At 38.5% G+C, this 23481-nt stretch overlaps 2 protein-coding genes across 5 annotated transcripts in view; one reads left to right on the top strand and one right to left on the bottom strand.

The window, feature by feature from the left end:
• lrrtm2 (leucine rich repeat transmembrane neuronal 2) overlaps nt 1-14355 on the top strand; it is a 64307-nt gene extending 49952 nt beyond the window's left edge. For both annotated transcript variants that reach the window (XM_051419203.1, XM_051419202.1), the window contains 2 exons: nt 10737-11310; nt 11953-14355. In XM_051419203.1, coding sequence (XP_051275163.1) covers nt 11307-11310; nt 11953-13595 — 1647 coding nt within the window. In that variant the 5' untranslated portion in view covers nt 10737-11306 and the 3' untranslated portion in view covers nt 13596-14355. The remainder of the gene's footprint in view (nt 1-10736; nt 11311-11952) is intronic.
• ctnna1 (catenin (cadherin-associated protein), alpha 1) overlaps nt 1-23481 on the bottom strand; it is a 77451-nt gene that overhangs the window by 31114 nt on the left and 22856 nt on the right. For all 3 annotated transcript variants that reach the window (XM_051419180.1, XM_051419179.1, XM_051419181.1), the window contains exons 8-9: nt 6224-6304; nt 5771-5923 (exon numbers count right to left, since the gene is read on the bottom strand). In XM_051419180.1, the coding sequence (XP_051275140.1) occupies nt 5771-5923; nt 6224-6304 (234 nt within the window). The remainder of the gene's footprint in view (nt 1-5770; nt 5924-6223; nt 6305-23481) is intronic.

The following is a 23481-nucleotide window of genomic DNA, read 5'->3' as shown; positions in this document are numbered from 1 at the left end:
TATAGCAACAAAGACTGAGAGGTTTTTTTTCTCTCCCCCCCAGTTTTAGCTATCATCAATCCGTTACATTTTACCCACTAATTCAACTACTGAGATCTGGGTCACACAGCAATATAAGCAGTGACACTATCACATACATGGTAAACAAACCCCAGTTTTACCATAATATCAAAGATTGGGTGCAACACAACTGTCAATTCTGATCATAAACTGCATTTAAAAAGGTCCAATGTGTAACATTTTGGATGATCTACTGGCAGAAATGGAATATATTATAAATTGCTATGTTAGAATGAGACATTTTTATCTACAGAGGGAGCAAGTTCTCTTCCATGCAGTCATGTTTCTACAGTAGCCCAGAACAGACAAACCAAACATTGGCTATAGATAGGTTTTTTTGTGGCCACCATAGATTCTCCTACACACTTGGAAGGCTGAGCTGAACTTTGTAAGGCAGACTAAACAAAGCCAAAGCAGAATGTTACATATGAAAATGAAATACATTTTTATATTGGACAACTTGGTTATAAAATGTAATATTGCCAATTATTTTGTCTTCAAAACAAGAAGGGAAAACAGGTTTATTTTCAGTCTGTGTGATCTGGTTGCTAATGTTTGCCATAATGATCTCTACTGTGTTCTGGGATCTTAAGATTTAAGCTGGGTGATGAAATGGTATTATAGAAGCATAGAAATGTGAAGCAAATCTATGAAAATATGACTCAGGTTGCATAAAAAAAATCCATTAAAGCAATGGTGTTGGAATGCTTCACCGGCTGCAAGAGTGGCAGAGTGTAAAAGATCCTCTCCTCCTCAGTGTCATGACTACAAGAAGATAACCCACCCCCACCTTAAAATTCCTGAGCAATTTTGCTGATGAGAAGCACTTATTCCACTGCGCTGGCAAAGCACGGAAACCATGATATAAACACATCCTACATTCAGGGTTTCCGCCAGTGCATTGCAGGCCCGCTGGTCCAATGCATTTTTTGTATCTTTAAGACGACTTTTTAACTACAGTTACAGTAGTTGTGCATAGAGTGACATTTAACACTTCAAGCTTTGACCATCACAAGCTAATGTTATCTAGCAACCTTTGCTAATTAGCTAGCAAAATAGTCACAGATATGTCCTTTGTGACATTTAGGGATCTTAAGGTGTAAAAAGTTAAAATAAAAAAAAAGGCAGACAGTTTTCAGATGGACAAATACTAGAAATGATGGCAATGAAAAAGAGACTGCTCCATAGAGTCAACGTTTATGCAGCCAGTGAGCACCTCTTCCCCCGTACGGCTGAGCCACCGTGCCTAAAAACTTCTCTGGAAAAAGCCCTGTACATCACTATGCAAACACATGCAGGGACCACAGGGAAAACATTCAGTAACCCGAGAGGAGGGGAGAGAGTGGGTACATAAAGGAAAATTGGCACTTTATGGGGAGACCTGTGTTTTGACTTTCATGATCTTTCACATAAGCTTTCTCTTACTTACACGGTGATACCACTGGGAAAACAGCCATTTCAGCATAAAGGGAGGAGGTGGGGGAAGGCAAACTAGGAAATTCAACCCTCAAGTCAACTAACACTATTCCACTTGCCATGCTATACAATTCTATTTTGAGTGTCAGGGGAGCCAGAGTTTTCTAAGCCTTTGCAAACATATACCAAAATGCACCAGTTTTAATTCTTACTTTTGTGCACATAAAAACACAATAACTGATTCATCAGGCTACAATGTGCATTTCATTCAATGACAATGAACATGTCAAATCACTTGAAATGAGTAAGGACCAATAATTCAATTATGCTGCCTAGGCAGATACTGCACACGAAGGACAATCCTATAAACTTTATTCTTATGGCTTTATCACGGTGTACCTTTTTTACTGCACCCTATCTCTTTAACTAACATTCAGCGCACACTGGCTTGGAAGAAATGCTGTGTGTGAGTCGATATATAATGTGATGGATATTATGCAGATCTGACTAGATGAGATGACAAAAAGAGCTTGTTGTGTACATGTACCACTACTATTCTCATTATTCTAACATTATGCAAGAATAGCATGTTCAATGCATCACACTGTCTCACAAAGTTCATGCAAAATAATATGTATCCATCTTAATGAACTGACTTTTAAATGGTAAGAAAATGCAAACAGAAAGCTCAAGGAAATATAGCCAAACAAGGGTAGATACCAGATCGTAAATATTTCCCCTTAGCTGCCAGGAGAGAAGACAGGAGGAGGGAGAGGCCAGGAAAAGAAGAGAATGTGTTTTGGAAGCTAAATATGCAATGTCATCATTGCACTAAATAAAATCAGAGGTAAAAATCTGTAGCTACATTTCTTTTTAAGCAGTTCTCTTAAGAGGTTGGAAATTTATATTTTTCACTCCAAAGCTCATAGTTAAAACGTAACATGCACTCAAAACAAACATCAACTTATCTAAATAATGTAAACTAAGCTGCTATCTAATGTCACTACCACCCCTCTGGTTTAGAGCCTAAAAGATCGGTGCATGCCAAATTGAATCAATTTCTCCATTCCCTCCGTTATACAGCTGTAGCAATATTTTCATTTCATCTTCTCATTAGGACACTTTTTTAATCCTAATTATAAAAATTCAAATGGATTTGATGACGGCATTACAGATGCTGTATATTCAGCTGTTTTTTGGGCTACATTATTCCTCTGTTAACTTGTTAAGTGCTAAAATCTTGACCTGCATCTACACCATCATTAGCATGCTGGACCTATAAAGAACATGGCCTTGACGCAATAACAGTAAGTTCAGTTTATGTTTCTCCCTGCTCTTCAGATGATTAATTTCACGGCTTAAAATTGCTTAATTACATGGGGAAAACTGCCTAACCATCGGATTCGGCAACAAATATCCGTAGAATATTTCAGCCTAACTCCAAGAGCAAAGGGCTCTAGTGGTGGCAATGACACGTCAAAAAAAGATTAAGAGAATTTTGTTGTCATACAATTACAGGTTGTTGTTTGACAGCTTGCACAAAGTCTATCAGCAGGATTTGACACTTGTAAATGAAACCTTGTAGCAAGTAAGATCTCTAATTTTGCTTAATTTAATGATATAAATACTAGCTTTCAGAAGAATGATGTTCTGACAAACAAGGGTAGAGAGCTGCTTAAAAGGGCCTACAAATGAATGTGGGTCAGTCATAATGTTTCTTCCAAACAAATGTGTGTGAACTAATGCACCATTTGCCTTGAGGCAGCCTACACTTGCACAACTCATGATGTCATACAAACAGAGCCAGAGATTGGTGGCACTTTGCTGTTCCTACCTCTGAATAGGGGACATAATGCATTTACAGCACATTCATTCCTTATGTGATAAGGAACCAAACGTTTTGTTACTTGTCACTTTGGACATTGCAACTGCATCATTTACATCTATTGCGTTTGGAAGGGTCTCTTTTCCAGAGCAACTTCCAGTACGGTTTAATACCCACTTTGCTCAGTCAACTGCACTGATGTTGGCTTGCTTTACTGGAATGTTTCCCTGAAAAATTATACAACGCTTGACTGTGTACTTTTGGCAATGATATTAGCCAGTGCTAAAAAAGCTAAGGTTAATTTTTAGCTTTTTTAGCAATGAAATGATAAAATTAAACACTGACTGCACCTGAATGGGTTGCAAATCTTTGCCACAATGAAAGGCATATATGCAACTTCTCCTTATTTCATTACAAACACTAAAATAGAATTTCCAAGTAATTAGAATAACTTCATCAGTTACTCAACATGTGGTGAGCTGAGATTTGTACAGATTTGTAGATTTGAAACCCTACAATTTCAACAGATTGAATCAATAGTCAATTTACTGATGACATCATCACTACACTCAACACAGGCCCATCATTGCCTCAGTTTAACGCAGCAAAACTGAACGACTGCTTGGTTGCATCTGTTCCTGTCTCCACATTGCCAGTGGATGTAATCACACCACCTCTAGAATTCACTTAGCATCCGCCTTATGATTAATTCAGCTGTCTACATTTATATCTTTTCTTGTGTGTGCATTGTCTTGAAATGCCATTAAAATATATTCATGAGTGTGCACGCACGCACGCACGCACGGGGAAATACAACCTTCCAAATAACTATAAAACAGGAGATTCCTGTACAGTTTTTAAACTATCTGCTGTATACAGTTCAATGTGTGTTTCTGCACTTGCACTGTAATTACAACTAGATTGAGCCACCGGGCAGATTTGGACTTAACCAAATTTGCCCAATGCGTAAGACATATCTATCAACATTATGTGGGGGATTTTTTTTATAATCTCTATAAGCCTGTGTCCATACTGTGTTCTGTTATCTTGATTTTACTGTTTTCAATTGACTCGTGTTTACACCACTAATGTCTGAAATACATTCTGTTTTTCTTAATCAGCGTGTTACAAAATATTTTGTCTCTCCTAGCTTTAGTGACAAATTAACAAAGCAAAACACCTTGCATTATATTTGAATATCAGAACTCAAGTTTGGTCAATTCTAATGACACAGCACAGCACTTTCAGCTATTCAGTGGTGCTCCTCAGATATGTCAGTACCATTCCTAATTTATGTGTGACAAAATATTATTTTGCTGATGACTATTTTAGTAAGATTTAGGCTGAGTTAGCACTTTAGTTCCACTTCACACACATGAGGATTGGGAAGGTTATAAAATATATGAGCTAAAAGACACACTAGTGTAAACTGGAACTTTATGTTGTTTTTTGCAGACAGTTTGTTCCATTTGTCACTTTTGCAGCTAAAAACAATTTCTAGGCCTTAATCTACTATACGCTTAGATGGACACCACACAACACTGCCTATTTCAATGCTAATGTCTTCAAGTTCATTTCAAGTTCATCACATCCAACTGCATCTGACAACTAAAAAAAATGTTTTGTCATTCATCCGTAACAAGTTGTTTTTTAAACAAATTGTGTTTCTTTGTGTGTTATAAGCAGATGTAGTTACGGAGCATTAGGGGAGTCAACCAATGTCATGCTCTAATGCCACTTCTGACACTCATGCCTTCAGGAGCTACTTCAGGGTCTACTCCCCAGTGTGCTCCCATTTTCTCTCTGATGCTGCAGCGATTTACCAGTAACTGCTTAGGCTGCCCTGCTTTTACTGGACCAACCAAACCAGCTACATTCTTGATCATCTGCCCATGGGGAGAAGTCACCTCAAATGTCAGAATATGATGCTCTGACACAGGCATTATTACTAATGAGTACAGCTGATGTGTGTGTTAGCATGTTGACTTATCCTTGAGTTGTGGTTGTTCCACTCCTTTGGTTCTGCTTAAAAATGTGATCTATTGCTACAACCACAGCAATGTTCTGTTTGTCGGCTGTAACATCACAGCATCAGATTAGAATCAGCATTGCCTTCAGTTTAGAAAACGCTTTTAGAGCGTGTGTGTATGTGAGAGAGTGACAAACACACACAAATGAAAGACAAAGACAGCGACCTCAAAAAATAATTTCAATGTTTACGGCTTTGTTTTTATTGGGGAAAAAAAAAAATCCCAGATTGCTGTTTTTGTAGCGTAATCCTAAAGTTGTATCATGAGGGAATCGCTGAGAACAGAGCCACAGAGAATGAACAGAGAAACTGGATGAAGACTGGTTTTTACTATAAACTAAGCTGAAATGTCCATAACAGACAGGAAGAAAAAATGTGAATGTGCTGTATTTGGGTCACATCAGGTTTTGAGTGTGAAAGCATTCAAAATCCAACATTACCTCGATCAGCTTGTTGGCGTGCTCACGGAACACCTGTGCATATTCTTTGACTTCCTTCTCGTTGCCATTCTTGGCAGCTTCAATCAGGACCAGGAGGGGAACATTGGTCTCCAGGAAAGAGTCAGAGACATGGTCCATTACAGCTTTACGCAGCTGTGAAGTAAGAAATTAAAACAAAAGAAAAGGCGGTGTTAAAACCATGTATCAACTTGTGCATATGCACGGACATCTTCAGTACAGCTTGTTGATCCGACGTAATAGTACATCTTCCCTCTATAGTCAAGACAGACACCAGCCATAGAGGATAGGTAGTCAACTATATCAGCCAAAATATAGAAATGTTCGATGAAAGAAAACTTTTTGATACATTAAAAGCTCAACATGAACACAGAAGTTATGTGCAAGATAGAGACTGATCAAAAAATAAATAAATCAGGATGGGAAAAAACAAACCTGTCTGCGAAGGTCTCTGGTCTTCTTGGTCATCCTGTCGATGGCTGTGTTCAGAGCATCACTCCGGTCCTTCCTTCCAGCCTGAAAGATGAACATAGGAGAGGAATTAGTGAGTAGTATGGTGCAGTGACAATTATGTTTTTAACATAATTGTTGTGGATGCTCACATAACTCTGACGAGTGTAAGGACCAGAATTGAATACATTCTGTCAATCAGAATGTCTGCAGACACAGTCATGTATCTCTCTCCTTTGCTTCCTATTAAGCCCACTTGCATTTGCTTTCTTGTGTCCAATGTGACGTTACTGTGAACAAATTACATTGTTGTGGCGAAGCAGAACCACCATTTATGTTTATTAATCGATCTACGAGCCGACAGAAGTAGAAAAGAGGTCAAATTTATCTCCACTTCCTACATTACTTTTTGCTGCTTACAAGGTTCATTAATAGAAGGTAGGTCAGCTCAGTTTGTGTGAATTATTGAGGTTAAAATACCCTCTGATCCACACTGTCAAACCAAGCTAAATCTAAAAGCAGGTGTTTTATGGTTCATATTTTTTTTCACAGTAAAAAATTAAGTTACACCATCACTAAGCCTCTTTTCTGATTCTCTTCAATCTACAGTTACAATCACCACATGTCATTTACTCAGTAACATCTTTAATTAACCTGTGATGAAATGTTTTTCACAGACAGACGCATATTGACTGTCTTGGTTCCACAGTTTACCATTTTTCTTTGTGGATTGCCTAAAGCCACAGATCTTTTTATTTTGCTTCGTTGATTAAAAAAGTAAAGAACATCATAAAATGGCTTTTTTAATTGTTTTATGTGCAAAATCCGACGCAGCAGATTCTAGGCATAGTACCACTAGGTACTTTTACAGTGCTTGTTTCACCCAAAAGGGGGCGTGTTGTTCTGAAGACAGACAAGTGAGGTATGGCTGCTCTCATCTATATATTATGTAAATGACAAGACACAAAAATATGACTAGTATTCATTCATCTATTCATTTATATGTAACACATTCTAGCGAGAGTGAAAGTGATCTTCAAATTGTAGTGCAGCTGGTGTTCAGATATCCAGCCAGATCCATTCCTGATCCTTTTATTTATCGTAAACCATTGTGCTCTGGGTAGACCAGCTGTCAAAAGCGACCCACTGCCCTCTCTTAAAACATTGGAACCATTTCCTAACATAGCATTGCAAGTGAATCATGAAGCACACAAACAAACAGTGGGCCAACAGTTTCAATTAATAATATACACAAACTGAAAGCATGCATCAATAAAAGGAACTGCTGCTTTGGGTTAAAAAACAGCTGATTTGCATCTATATCAGTGCTATAATTCATGGGCACCACACCCTTAAGTGCTACTGTAGCAAAACTGCATTGAAATCCAAATTTTTATTAATGCAGGGATCAAGAGGGGCTATCCAAATCCTGTCCAAACCTTCCTTCCACCACATTTCTCTTCATGGGTATCATACAGAACACAATACAATATATTACAGTAAACCATTTAAAGTCATCCTGGGGTGCAGGCTTTGGTTTCTTAATGCACAGCTATTGAGATGTCAAACATGTAGAAATAAGAAAACTGGACATAGTATTGGCAGGTCTGAATCTTTAAGCGCTCACATAAGGGTAAGGGACAAATAGAACTGGTTTGGGCATCCCTAATTTGGAATAGTTTTTTTGGGGCGTTTTCCTTTTTTTCCCCCATTAAATATGGCTCCCAATAGAAACCCTAGAAACACAGTTCAACAGAGCAAGGACTGTCTTGGCTTGTGTGAAAGAGTAGATTTCCTAACATTGTTGCTAAGCAAAAGCACTTAGACCACGTTTGGGAAACGTTGACAATCACATCAGCATTTTCAAAAAGCTCTGCTCTTTTTTTTTTGGGGGGGACACACAACTAAGAGGAAGAAATATGTACTCAAATGTATATGGTCTATTGTTGCAGCGGTAAAAATGTTAATCGCTGATAACTTCGGTACACCGAAAATAATCTCTTCCTCCACATGTGTATTTTTTCTCATCTTCAATGAGAAATGTTGTTGATTAAAAGGTTACAATTCACTATACATGACTAACTGTGTAAATTATGTACAGTAATATGGCAACACCACTGGCAGTAGTCACACAGCTAAGTGCTACGCTGTCTTCAAAGCCCTAACCACCAGTCCCCACTGAGAGCAGAGAGATGTTCAGTCACATTCTGCAAACCACTCAAGCGAAAATAGGGAAAACCTAAAAACTTTCTGGAAGGATGGATAGATGGAGAGAGAGAACAAGTGAGGGAGAAATGTAGATAAAGGGACAGATACTGGAGAATAACAAAATTAGAGCAAAATTAAATGAACAGGAAAGGGCAACAGAGAAAAGGCAAAGAACCAGTTGGACTCTGGGCTGTTCATCCCCCTTGTAATGCTCAAATCAACTGCGACATAACACCATGGACGGTGGTGGCATTGACCTGCCCCATCCCCCACTGCCCTTTGCCCATTGGGGGGTTGTTTACATAGTTTGGGGCCAAGGAGCTCCAACGGCACTAATCCCCTGTGATTTTGTGCCGGCTGGATGCAGTGGTGCGGTAGGGCTTTAATCTGCTGTGCCCCTACTCTCTCAATCCTATTTCATTCACGCCTAGCCTATATTTCATTTCCACGCCAGAGGGTTCTAAAGCACTTCTTCAGGTGCTTATTATGGAGGCAGTTTCTCTGCGGCATCTTTTATGATACTCAAGTGAGTCTCTATCCATCTCCTTTAGGACAGATTTAGGAACATCCCTTTTCTACAAAACCACTAGTCCGCTGGATTACGGAAAAATTCAATGGAAAAAGTATGCTCCAAGTATCAAATGATCACAGAGTTCTACAATATTGTTTTTTGATATGTCAGCAAGTTCACTTAATTGGACGCCCATTCACAATTTCCCACTTTTTCTTTTAAAAAAGCTTTTTAAACATCATGAACTCCAAATGGAAAGCTAGCACACATCAAATACAGGAAATATCCACCATGCCCCTTGAGATTTAAGCATTTTATCTCCATGTTTTCCACTCTCACATCCTGCAGAAGAGTCCCAGCAGGAGATATAGTCTACAATAAAACATTTGGAGAACAGCAGCAGAATGCTGGTCAAGTGACCTGGATAATCACAGCCAGATATATGTGTTGTCTTAAGACTGGAGAATTATGTAATAAAATTAATTAAGGAGTATACAATAATCATTTTAAAGCTTTTCATACAAATTCAAATGATAAAAAAAATATATTAATCAGAATCAGAAATACTTTAAGTAATTTCCCCCAGGATTATTAATCTGCTGCTTTACAGTAAAATTTATTGTTTGTAACAAGGTGCAACAACAGTTAAAATGCATATCAAATAACTTCACAGTAAGGTAATTGAAGTAATACATTATAAATAGTATTTATAAATATTAAAAATCAGAGGGTTGTGGCGGGTTCCAGCAATCTGAGGTCATGTTTAAGTAAAAGATACTTAAGTGAAATACAAGGTTGACAAAGTTAAAGACAACAGCTTTAAACTGTCTCTTGTACCTTGTTTATGGCTGCTTCAAATCTGGTTCATTGCAATTACCCTAACATCCATCTCCACCCACATTGGTCACAAGGAAAAGTCTGCATTTTCATACAACTACAGACATCACATTCTGTTAAGCACTCAAAATGGTTCTGAAATATAGCCTTTTTCTTTCGACAAAACCATTAATCAAATCCATTTGCTCAATATAAAAAAAAAAATCATGTTAACAGCAATTTAGTTACTTTGATATCACCTTGTGGTTCACACCATCAAACAAGTATCCCGGCCCTGTCAATTACATGTTAAAAGCTAGCCTAATTTAACTTCAGAGCAGCTGGCCATACATCACATGCAAGTGCTCAAAAATTAAAGCACTGCACTCAGGATATGTAAATTATGAATATAAGCCAGACACCCAATGTTACCATTGCTATAGCATACTTGCTCCTGCACAGAGATTTGGCAATGCAGCACACCTTTGCTCACCCATGCTGATGTTTATGTTGTCTAGAGCCACACGTTACAAACTATATTTTGCTTTGTTGTGTTATTTTGTTTATGTCTCTGATATACATTCATACATAGTGCATGCAGAACAGCAGCAAGGCGAGGCTGAGATTTACAGCTGTGGTTAATTTCAACAGCAAGCTGCCGCAACACGTTCAAGATATCAATATTCTGATGGTGACGAGCCAGTGGGAGGGAAGGGGGGATGCGAGAGGGAGGTGGAGGAAGACTGAGGTGCACAAGCAGTGTGTATGAGGCAGAGAGCAAGTGACTGAGCAAGAGAGTGAGAGGGTGTTTGTGAGTGTGGGAGAGAAAAAGAGAGAGAGAAACAGTAGTGATGATCGACGCCAGGCTGCCACCACTCTGTAGCAGTGAGTGGCTGCAACAAAAAGCACAGAATAACATCCCTGACTCCCTGCTCTGCTTTTTTCTCTCTCCCTGCGTCTCAGCTAGCAGACGAGGGCTCCGCTCACAGCTCTGCAGAGGCTATGCTGAGACTGAGCCGGCGTTGGAAGCAGGATCTCTGGCTGCCATCAACAAGTTAGGGTTGGAAGACCACAGCCATGAAAGAGGAACGCTTGATCTTCAATTAACCATCTGAGCTGACATCATTGCGGTGGAAGGGAAACAAAAGGGTAAAAAAAAGAAAAAGAAAAAAGAGAGGAGGGGGGGATCTGTTCACCGGAGTCGCTCTGGATGCAACTGATCAACTTAAAAAAAATATATAAATATTTATTTCAAGGATTTTTGGGATGAAGGAAAAGATTCAACCCTCTCTTTGAGCTTGGATTTTAAAAAGGACTCTAAGCAAAATAACGGAAATAAACATCATCTTGTGACATGGAATTTCTTATTTTGTTTCAATTGGGTGGGCTCAGAATTGCTTTATTTCCAAAGAGGCTGATTCCTTTTGTGCTTACTCAAAAGGGTTTTTTCCCTTTGGATTTTTCTTCCATCTGGTTGCTCCAAGAGTCTGCGGAAAAGGACAGTTGAATGCAGCCTCCGATGTGCACAAAAGAATGGGTAAGTTAGCCCCTTTATATGGCAGGTCTGGACATGAATAGGGAATACAAGTAAGAGCGAGGGAGGCTAGAGACTAAAAGCTCTTCAGCCTAGTCTATTTACTGCAATTGTCCTTCATTTTTCCTTCTTCACCACACGACACACGCGTAGGGCATATACTCATTTTAAATACCATTTGTATTGTATAGCAGACCTCTTAAGTGATTAGGAAGACTTTGGAAAAAACTCGGTTAAAAAAGCTAAGAATTCAAATGGTCACACCATATTTGAGCTGCTCAAAAATGAAAAAAACATACAGTAATGATTGGTAAATGAATGACAATAATCAGCAGAAAATCTGAATTTAAGCCCAAAATGGGCTAAATATAAATAGCAGGGGAGTGGAAACAAACTCCAGCTCATGTATGTAACTGATTATTAGATGCCTAAATAAAGGACATCTCCATTAAACCTAAGCTCAAAGAAATCATGTTTATACACACAGTGAAAGTTGTCAATGTAAAATATCAACTGATATATGCATGGGAAAGAACGATAGCATACAGAAAAAGCACAATCGTCACCATGAATTAGTAATAAGTGCTCTGCAGAGATAAGCTTTCCCGCCCCACAGTTCATTTTCTTATCTTTGAACCCACCCAGGTTTCCATTCAAGGTGGCCATTGGTGGGACCTGCACCAGCGGCTCTGTGTCTGTGTGTGATAAGCATGCTCCTAGTGTGCCTGCTGCCTCCTGCATCGTGCACAACCTGCCCTCAAAAATGCCGCTGTGAGGACCTGCAGTTCTACTGCGACACCCAGGGGCTTCAGGCACCCCCAGATGGTGTGGACAAGGGGGCCCTGGGGTTGTCACTACGCCACAATAGCATCACTGAGCTCAGTCCTGATCAATTCTATGGCTTCAGCCAGCTCACCTGGCTACATCTAGACCACAACCAGATTACCACAGTACAAGAGGATGCCTTTCAAGGTCTCTACAAGCTGAAGGACCTCAATCTGAGTTCCAATCGTATCACCAAGTTGCCCAACACAACCTTCATCCACCTCATCAATCTCCAGATACTGGACCTGTCCTTCAATCAGATGACTGCATTGGAACCAGAGCTGTTTCATGGACTAAGGAAGCTCCAGATACTCCACCTCCGCTCCAATTTACTTCGCACCACACCTGTTCGAGCATTCTGGGACTGCCGCAGCCTGGAATATCTGGGCCTAAGCAGCAACCGCCTACGGAGCCTGGCTCGGAATGGATTTGCTGGGCTCATTAAGCTTAAAGAGCTCCACTTGGAGCACAATCAGCTAACCAAGATCAACTTGGCCCATTTCCCTCGCCTTGTTGCCCTCCAGTTTCTGTATCTGCAGTGGAATAAGATCAGCAACCTAACATGTGGCATGGAGTGGACCTGGACCACTTTAGAGAAACTGGACCTCACAGGAAATGAAATTCGTGTCCTGACACCTGATGTGTTTCAAACGCTGCCAAATTTAAAGATTTTGTTGCTGGATAACAACAAACTAAGCAGTCTGGATCCTCAAGTCATGGATATGTGGCAGTCTCTGGGTACCATTGGGCTGTCTAGCAACCTTTGGGAATGTACCAAAAGGATTTGCTCTCTGGCCACTTGGCTAAGCACCTTTAAGGGAAGGTGGGAACATTCCATTCTCTGCCATAGTCCTGAATATGCCCAAGGTGAGGAGATACTTGATGCTGTTTATGGATTCCAGCTTTGCCAGAATTTTTCAGCGCCTGTTGTTCAGACCATTAGTACAACCACAGACGCTACTATAGCTGCAGAGATAACAAGCTCCTTGTTTGGAATTATGCAGCCGACCCCCACACAGGACTATGCAGAGGATTTTGGGAGCTTTACCACAGTCACTACCACAACAACCACAACACAAACACCACGCACTGCTCAAGCAACTACTGCTACATTTGAAGAGGCAGCTGTAACGGATGACTCCACGGCAATGGACAACACTGTTATGACTCATAGGGTTATCATTGGAACTATGGCCCTTCTATTTTCATTCTTTTTCATCATTTTCGTTGTGTATATCTCACGGAAGTGCTGCCCTCCCACCCTGCGCCGGATACGCCACTGTTCGGCTATTCAGAACCGCAGACAGATGAGGACCCAGCAGCGGCAGCCAATGGCAGATCTAGCTACACAGGTACCCTATAATGAGTATGAGCCCAGCCATGAAGAAGGGGCACTCGTGATCATCAATGGCTATGGGCAGTGCAAGTGTCAGCAACTGCCTTACAAAGAGTGTGAAGTATGAACTCTTATTTATTCCTAGAGCATATGGTTTTGCCATTTGACCATTTCAGATGATACAGGGTTTGCTTTTTTGCTTTTTTTCCCCTCCAGTTTATGTAAAAAGCATAATTTCTACAAGTGAGATTTGAGAATATGTGAGAAATGATGAATGCAACAATGACAGGGGTTGGACATGACAGTTTAGGGATGATGATGAGATAGTCACAAATTTATTTTTCTATGAATGCAAGGTTGTTCATATCAGGCAAGGGCAATCATTTTAAACAAGAAAATTGTAAACTGTGAGATTTGTCTCCACATTGTCTCTATATTCTGCAGCACAGAGAAAATATTTAGCCAAATGGCCCTCTGCTAACGGAATACATTATGTGGAGAAATGTGATTTATGTCTTATTTCTTTTAAAAAGTAAATATTTGAAATCATGTTTCTATCTGCACCACAGGCAGTTCAAGCCAATCACTTAATCACTGGGGCAAATTAACTGGATCAATTATCAGAATGTTTTTGATTTATAGTTTCATTGTTTTCAATATGGCCACCAAGACCAAAATCTAACTCCGAATTATAAATAAAAATAAATGTCATTATTGTTATTATTTTACAACTAAAAATGAGTTCTCTGTTGAGGAGAGAAAAACCCTGAAATCCTGTTCAGTATACACTAATGATATCACTTTTACCAAATCAAACATTAGTCAATTAGGAAAGTCTACAGCCTTCCATCAGATCAAAACACTCTGCGTTTCCTGTTTACAGAATTTATTTGGGCAGCCCACCCCAAAAACAGCTGTCCTTTCCTTAGCAAAAAAGGGATTGTTTTCTGTTTTGGGAAATTTGGATTTCTGGAAATACTACTAACTGCCAAAAGAGTGAATTTATGTTAATTTATATATTGAAAAAATTACCTCTTTAATCAGAACTTAGCACGTAAATGCAATGCTGTTTGCAGCAGACCCAAGTTGTTGGATGTTAGAGCTCCCACCCACAAGGGCCGAACGCCATAAATAAATTCTCAACCTGTGGGAAACACTAAGCATTGTTTATCTGTGGTTAATCTCAAATATACTGCACTGATTAGCAAAACCACATAGATGTCGTCCTCACTTGGACATCAAGAACAAAATTATTAGACCCTTCAAATGTACAATGACCTGTACATGGATTTTCTAGCACCCAAATGCCATTCACACTGTGACCATAATATTTCCAACAGCTTAAACCTAGTAAGTACAGTTTGCTGATTTGCCATTATATACCAGGATCAATACACAGACGAGCTAGTGTGAGGGTAGCAAGTAAAAGGGTAATGAACAGCGCAAATGCCAGACAGGAGAGCATTTCATTCTGAAAATAAAACCTTTCCCAGTAGCCTAGGCTCTTTACTGCTTACACACTAATCAGGACTGACAGGCTCAAGATTGAACCAATTAAGGCAAGGCAAAAAGAATCTAATATTCTGTCACCCACACCAGTGATCCAGCAACATTTAGCTTGTTCAGCCACTCAAAAATATTTCTAGCAAAATCATCCTCTGCACCACACAAAAACATCATTGAACCTCTTACTTTAAGACATTGTTCTTGTTAGGGATACAGAGTTGTCATTTGCAGTCTTAAAAACAGGGTTACAGTCAGTAATAATTATTATAACAACAGTTCCTTGGTTAGCAGTCACAAGTGTCAAGTTAAACTGCGGTCAATACCCTGAAAGCAAATGGAGATCCAGTGATAAGCAAACAGCAAGCCTGGGTCAGGAGACATTTGTATGCAGCAGGGAGAGGATGTGCATTAGCATCAGACTAAAGCTGCTGCCGCAGCTCCGCACTTCTTTGTGTTCAGTTTGGTGGTGGGGGCAGGGTGAAAGAGAGAGGGATTGAGAGGAATTGATGGGACGATGGAAAGGGGCAACTACGGGGTAATGTTTTTATTAAAACCAACCAACCAATCTTTCAGGCCAAGTAACGGTAGTAGATAATGGAAAAATAAATACTGACTGACAGCACCTTGGGTTTTAAATGCACACTAACCACACAGCAGCAACAATTTCATTACATGTCTACTGATGGGCTAATCAGTCTTTGACCAGTGAATAACTGAAGTAAAATCCTTTAAGTTGGAAATCAGAGTGTCAATTTCTCAAATTTTTAACACTGGAAACCATAATGGAATGAGGGAATAATCATAAAGGAAATCAATATATGGCAATTTTTTTGACAGTTCAACTTTAGGCTATGTTCAGCAATTAAACAACAAGACACTTCTGATAGCATAGCATAGCAAGATATATGGTTTGGAGAAATTAGGATGCAGTTCGATGGATATTGCCCCTAGTGGTAACCAGGAGGTACCATTTGTGGCTTTGTTTCTCTACTGAGCCTGTCAAAAATTGGCTTTGAACTTCTAAATGGATGCTTGTGTCAATGTCTCTCTGCACATGCTCATAGGATGCCTACAACAACTTCTAAGAAAGTGTTTGTGTAAACCAAAAATTGTTACACTTCACGTTTGAATTTAAAGAAAAACATTGCATTCACTGATCATACCAATTTCCAAAGCCAAGCACCTCCACTTTGTTTCTAATTTTGTTTTCTTCCAGCTTCGCACTGCTTTTACTATTGCCCTTCTAATCTGTCTTGCATGTTCAAAAGTCAAAATTGAGTTGAATATTTCTTAATGTCATTCAGCAAACATTATGGAGACACCTCATTTTTGATTACACCAAGAATGGGGACGTATGTGGAATTCCTATAAAGTTTTGCCAATCATTTGACATTTCACTGTTTAAGACTACGGTTGTACTAAGTGACTGGAAATCCACAAAATTTGTAGAAATATGCATCCCTTTGCACTCTGGCTCTTTGTAAACTGTTTTTGTTTCCTCTTGTCATCCTCTAGCCCTGGTCCCCACCCTGCCTAAAAATAAAAAAACAAAAAAAAAAAACAAGTGAACCAATCCCCTCTCTCTTACCCAACCTCTTTGTGCAAAATGAATGCTTTTCTCTTCCCATTTTCCTTTTGTATTGTATTATGTACAATTTCATATCTGTATAGTGGATAAGATGTGCCAAACTGGAAAAAAAAAAAAAACATTTTCCCCTCAAAACATATATTTTTTAAATAAAATGGTTATAATTTACAGTGTTTGCTAACTGATGGATGCTCATAACTTGGTTTGGTCTTTCATTACATTTTGGTTGTGCAAACCAAACAAAAACCAACTCTCGATGAAGTCGATATGCACCAGTATATTGTGAAAATCCTGAAAATGTCAATTATAATACAATTTCAAATGTAATGTTTGCGAGAAACTTTAAGCACTTAAGGTTGAGGGTTTCATTCAAATCCAATTCCCTTCCATCAAGCATGTCAACATAATAATTAGAACATGTAGTTGATAAAGATAAAAACCCATTCATTCAAAACTCGTCATTCCAGGGTCCACAATGTTTAAAAAGATATTTAAACAGAAGAATTAAATCCTCACATTTGAGAAGATGGAAGCAGCTAATGTTTTAGGCATTTCTGCTGGATAAAGGACTGTATTGAACAATCAAACAGAGTTTGTCATGCAGGAAAAAGAAACTATATTTGGAGTGTTGCCACAGACACATCAAGCTTCAGATACACATTACATATTTTTGTTTGTTTGTTGTTGTGTGAGAACATTGTGTTTATATAAATTCGGGTACAATCAAAATAAGACTTTGTTCCCTTGTATAGGATCTGGAATGCCGAGGTGTTGAAGAATAATATTAACAATAGCATCTTAGACAAATTGGCCATTTAACATCAATACTGGTCAGTTATATTTCTTCTTAGTTGTTTCACTGACATTTTAAAGTTTTAGCAAAATGAAACCTGATTTACTCAATTAAAGTATTGGGAGGCAAATGTCAGTCCAGTAATAAATACAGACAAGCAAATAATCTCAGCAACCCAGTAAGACCAAAAATGACCCAGAGCAAGAGATAACACATTCATTGCCCATTGAGTTTTCGGAGCTATGAAGGCGCAAAGGATATTTTAAAAGCAGCTGGAAGCTTTATGATATCCACCAGGAATGTCATAGAAGTCCAGTATTTTGCCATACAGGTGTGGATATATTCTTAACCACAGCATGAATTTTATCTTACCCACACACTGAATCTGATAGGGGATTAACCTGCAACTACTTTAAAAATTAATAGTTCTCGCTTCAAAAATGTGAGGATCCGCTGCTTTTCTTTTTAATTACTTTAATAATTTTAATTTATTTTTTAATAATTCTGAGGTTTGCACTATTGGTTGGACAAAACAAGCATTGTGAAGGTGTCACTTTGATGCCATTTCTTACTATTTATAAATGTTCTAAAAATGATCATTAGTGGCAGTTTGATGCACAATAGTTAAAAATCAGCTTCACCTCAACCAACTACAAGAGTAAAACACTGCTTTTACATTAATGCATATTTTTAAGCACATTTTTCCGATTGTACTTATGTTTTATTTAAGTAACATTTTTAATGCTGGACTTTTACTTGTAACAGAGTATTTTTACAGTGTAGTATTACTACTTTTACTTAAGGCTATGAGCACTTACTATTTTTATTAGTAACAACCCCTTGAGATTAACAATCTCGTTTTCAAGTGGATACTTTTACTCTATCAAGACAACACTATTATATAAATTTATATAGTTACAATGTTTTTAACAAAAAGAAGTACAGTGAAGTGCATGCTATAAGGGGTAGTTAAGTTACTCCAATTGGCTGTAGTGTGGCTAGATAAGCATAATAGTTACTGAAAGTTGTTTTTGTATCCACTGTCACAGAAGAGAAATACAAAGTTCCTGTTCATGCATTTACTATGGCGTCTACGACATTTTTTAGTCCTACCAATGGATAAACTGAGTTAGCTAGATAACCGAGAAAATCAGTGAGGGTCAATCAGTGAACTGCGATACAATTACTGATGGTTGCACATTGCATTGCCAATTTCAGCAACCCACCAATACCAGCTGACCTCATTTATTTTATTCGCCTACTTAGGATTTGGACTGTGCCCACGTTATCTGGTAAGTCAAAGTAACTCTTCAGATATCTTTTACCAAGTGACATATTTTTTCAGAATACACAATTCATAGATTAAGACATCTAATGAAGACTAAGAGCAGATTATGTACGATTCCATGATGCTCACTGGACAATCTATTAATATTAGTGAACTAAAACTATGTGAGGAAATGAGTGATAAACCTTGCAAAACTGGTTCAAATCTGAGTTCAATGTACATCAGAGGAAATCTTTTAAACTTTTATATAATGTTATTTCTGTTTTTGTTTTAAACAAAAATGCATAACACATACTATCAGAGAATGTGTTCTACAATAACAAAGCTATATGCAGAAGTTAAAAGTAAAGCATTCAACCAACAACTTATTGAAGTGGGAGTTTGGGTGTTGAAGGGGATGCTGTAGGACTGAACCCATCCCCAATGTTGGTGGTGCTGTTCACAAACACCGCACTACTTCTACAGACAACCAAAAACAATTAGTAGCTGTGGAGACACAATGTCATACTAAGAAATATTATGGTGCAATATTTAGTTTACACCCCCCCCAATAGGATAGTAGTATAAAAAATGTAATAAGAAACCTCTAAAAGTTGTGATCCAGCCCACTTTTTTCTTACAGCAGAGTCGTTCTTCTGTTGAACATTTTTGAATTGAATTGGCTTCAGGACTTTTAATGTATACGGTGAAGATGTATAATGTATGGTTTATGGTTTATATCAGATCAGGTCTTGGTACAGATACAGATACTTAATGACTGATCAGATTGGGGACCAAAAATATCAGGAAATCTTTGATTAAAGTTTTTCCAATTTTACAGAAAGAGTAAAAAAAAATCCCTTTGAGGCTTAAGATAGACATTTTCAGGAAGACAAGTTCACTGAGATGTATATTTTATCTGAATGCAACTTACTGTGATTATGTAGCAGTTTGGGGTTTTGAAAGAACATTGTGACGAATACAGGCTGACATGGCTATCGGACCATACGAACTGCTTCAATTTTACTTGCTCTATTTTGATGATGTCTACAGAAAGCAGGCGTCAGTAATTAACGTACAGAGTGTACCCAGTTGGGGGAGGCACTAAACTGATGAGTCTGACTGCATGGCCTCAGTAATCTGCAGGTTCAAGGACTCAGAGCCCATGTATGCTTCTTGTATTCATTATGAGACCTCCAATAAATCTAGAAAATGCTTACTAGGAAGGACATATTGATCTGGCCTCTCATCAGCAAATACATCCTTAATATATTTATTGCTTAACACATTTAAAGCAATTCCTCAACATTATCATTTGGGGGTTCCAAGTGAAAACAACAGCAAAGCAACCTAAAAGTCCTTTCAGTGTCTGTGGACAAGACTTTCCTGTTGATCTTCTTGGAGAAGAAGGCAACTTGCTTCATACACAAAACAAAAGAGCATTTTGGTCATCTACATCTTCATTACGTCTGCCACAGACCGCGCCACAAAACTATTCTTGAACACCACTATACATAATTTTAAGAAACTCTACAGAATTACAGAAAATACAAAAAGGTGTTGATGCAAGTACTGTTAAGCTAAGGACCAATAGAAGTGACATTTACAAGCTTCACAGTCTTTCAAGCAAGGCCATATTGATACAACTTTAAATATTAATGCTGCAAATTGCAGATATTAAGCGAACAATCTTCTAAATATAAACATTCGAAAACAAAACCTAATGAGCCAATTGCAGAACTGTATTGCTCTCACTTTGCAGCCATACTGAAGGCATCTGTAACTCACAGCATCAGCCAGTGGCTCGCTCACTCAGGTCAGCTGTCAGAGCCACAGACACCAATTATTTGGATTTATTCAATGTTTTTATTCCCCGTTTGTGATGCATTGGCTCAGTTAGAAAGCAGCCAAATAAGAACAAAGCAGGCACTCCAGATGGCAAGTCGTCTATTGCTGCCCCCAAACTAGAAAGGATTGCTCTTAAAGGTCCAGTGTGTAACATTTAGGTGGATCCATTGTCAGAAATGGAATATTATGTTCACAGGTATGTTTTAATTAGTGTAGAATCACCTGAAAATAGGAATCGTTCCCTTTTGATGATCTTGAGTGAGAGTGAGAGAGAGAGTAGCTTTTATTGACAGACGTCTGCCATGTTGAACAGCCATGTTTAGCCCACAACAGACATACTAACCACTGGCTGTAGATAGGACCTTTTGCTTTTTTCAGAAGTTCCATGGCCAACATTGTTTCTCTTTCACACTTCACAGCCTGGTCTTATCCCCAGGTCATCAAATACAGACACGAGAGGTGTTCAGTTTAGTTGCAATCTCAAACTTCACCACTAGACGTCACTAAATCCTACTCACTGGTCCTTATAGTTGTTCAAAATGTGTTACATCATTAAAGCAAAAGATTGTCATTAGAGAGGTCTTTTCACATTCCTGTAAGTATCAAGTCTGTATTGAGATTCAATCATACTCCAGATCATAGAGCTGGTACTTAATAAATTCAAAAGCCAATCGCAAATGCCACCAGCACAGAAACTTGAAACCCCCAGGACAGAGCAGACGATTCACTTCCACTATCTACTACATAATAACAATGTGGCAATGTGAGCACACTGTAACATTGTAGTAGATATTACATGTTTCATAACAGCGACAACAAAAAATATAAACAAATAGAACAAATGCTAGCTGCTGATTTTGGTGCGCAACAGACTCCTTATCTGAGTCGAATACTGAGCGAGGCTCAATGTGTAGGGTATGGCTGAATTTTCTTGTTTCTTGTTTCCAAGAAAGAGTAGATGTGCTTCTATGGGAATTCTGAATATTCCGCCCATGTCCGGTGGGGTTTCCACCAGGTGCTTCAGTTCTACCATAGTTCAAAGACATGCAGGTCAGGTGAACTGGAAACACCTACTACCTGCAGGTGCGAAAGTGTTTGTCTGTGCTCATGTACGTTAGTCCTGTGATACAGTGGTGACCTGTCCATGGTGTACACTACATCTCACTGAATGTGTGCTTGAATAGGCTCCAGTCCCCTGGGTCCTGAATAGCAAATAAGGTGAAGATAATGGATGGATGGATGGATATTGTAAAATGCTTTAACAAATAGTTATATTAATAGAGTATGTGTTGAACGTACTCATTCGGGAAAGCAAATGTGCATACTTTCTAAAATGAGGTTTTTGTTGTGCTTAAAAATGTAATAAAGTATAGTAATCTCTATTCGCCTTTGTCATTTAATATCAGAGTTGTGAACAGTAATTTCCTGTTGCTAAGGTCAGTGGCATGTCTGGCAAAAACAAAGGGACTTGCTACAGCTGACCATCTCTGCGAATGTGTGTGCACATGTTAAAACATGCATAGATGTAGTTTGCATCCCACTGAGATACATTTATCACAGCTCAATTCACTTCAATTTAGCTCTCTCACCTTCAAGCCAATGTAATTATGTGGCTAAACACACCTGCAAACAGCAGATTCTAATTCTGGTTTTCTTGTCACTTGTCACCACATTTATGCACTGGCTAGAGGACAACTGCTTATCAGACTCAAACGGTGTTATAACATTAAGCATAAAAATGTTTTATTGATTTTTATTTGTGCATGTCATAATTAAATAAATGTATTACAATGTTGCTAAGACGGTAGAACAAAAAGCACACCTCTCTCTCTCTCTCTCTTTATTTAAAGTGACTATATTAATACTTTTATATTAACAATTTCCGAAAAAACTTCCGTGCCAAAACAAATTATTCAGACTTTTCCCTGCCTATCTAACTCAAAAGTTGTGCATTATTAGCTGCCACCTTTGTATGTCAGTATGTGTGAGGCAAACGAGTGCGCACTTGTAATGACAATACACACAGATGGTGTGTTCACTGTTGCTTTACAGTGCCAATGTCATTGAGTAACAAGTTTGTTTCGATGCTCTTGGGAGCAACAAAACTCCCAACTCAAAACAAGAATTTTAGATAAGACTCTTCTGCAGCATCTGCCATGCGTGCACAAAAGTGATATTCTGATTAAATAAGTAATCCCAATGGCCAAAAGAGTGTTTTAGGGTAAAAGGCAAATTTTACACTGCAGCTTTATGCGGTGACAACACATTGTGCCTTTACTAAAGAAAAAAAGATTGGACAGGCAAAAAATTAAATATTCATCTGCATAAAATAAATATGCTATAACCTTTAGTGACAAAGGTTGTTTTATTTACCAACGAAATCATCTACTACCAAAAGCTGCAACTGAGTTTCTGAAAACAGCAAGAATGTTTCCTATGGGTTAAGTTTTTTAACCCATGTAATTTTGAAAAAGAGGAAACTTAGACTTCAGTCATAGCATTACAAAATTTGAGGCCATGGCATTCTTTATCCTGCTTAATTGTTGTGGAAAAAAGGGTGCATCACATCTACCTGTCAGTAAAGCCAATCAAAAAGCCTAGAATTCACCAGCAAAAGATCAAGGGCCAGGTCTGGGAAACATTGCCTGACAGCCTGTTACTGACAGACCAGTGTTTTATGGAGGCTGTAAATATACGAAAAGCCTTGGGGACACTAAATCTTTTCCCTGTTACATTGTATGGAGTGTAATTTGGTTTAATTATGCATTTAGATGAGATTACAACTAGATAAATTGAAATGCTTTCACAGTGGTTGTCCATTAGGTCTAGCCCCTTTGAACCTTCTACTTTTTTCAAAATAATGGGGGAAAAAACATTTTGGACCATTTCACTATATTGTCCATTGGTTCCCTTGCTCTGGAAGTACATTATATTCTCAGCAATGATAAAAAGTCATATAAAATGCAGACAGGTATTCCCATTAATGGTGTGCAGTTGATTTTAACTTGAAA

Source organism: Dicentrarchus labrax, unplaced genomic scaffold (assembly GCF_905237075.1).
Source record: "Dicentrarchus labrax unplaced genomic scaffold, dlabrax2021, whole genome shotgun sequence".
Taxonomy (NCBI): domain Eukaryota; kingdom Metazoa; phylum Chordata; class Actinopteri; family Moronidae; genus Dicentrarchus; species Dicentrarchus labrax.
This window is presented reverse-complemented; position numbering and strand designations above follow the sequence as displayed.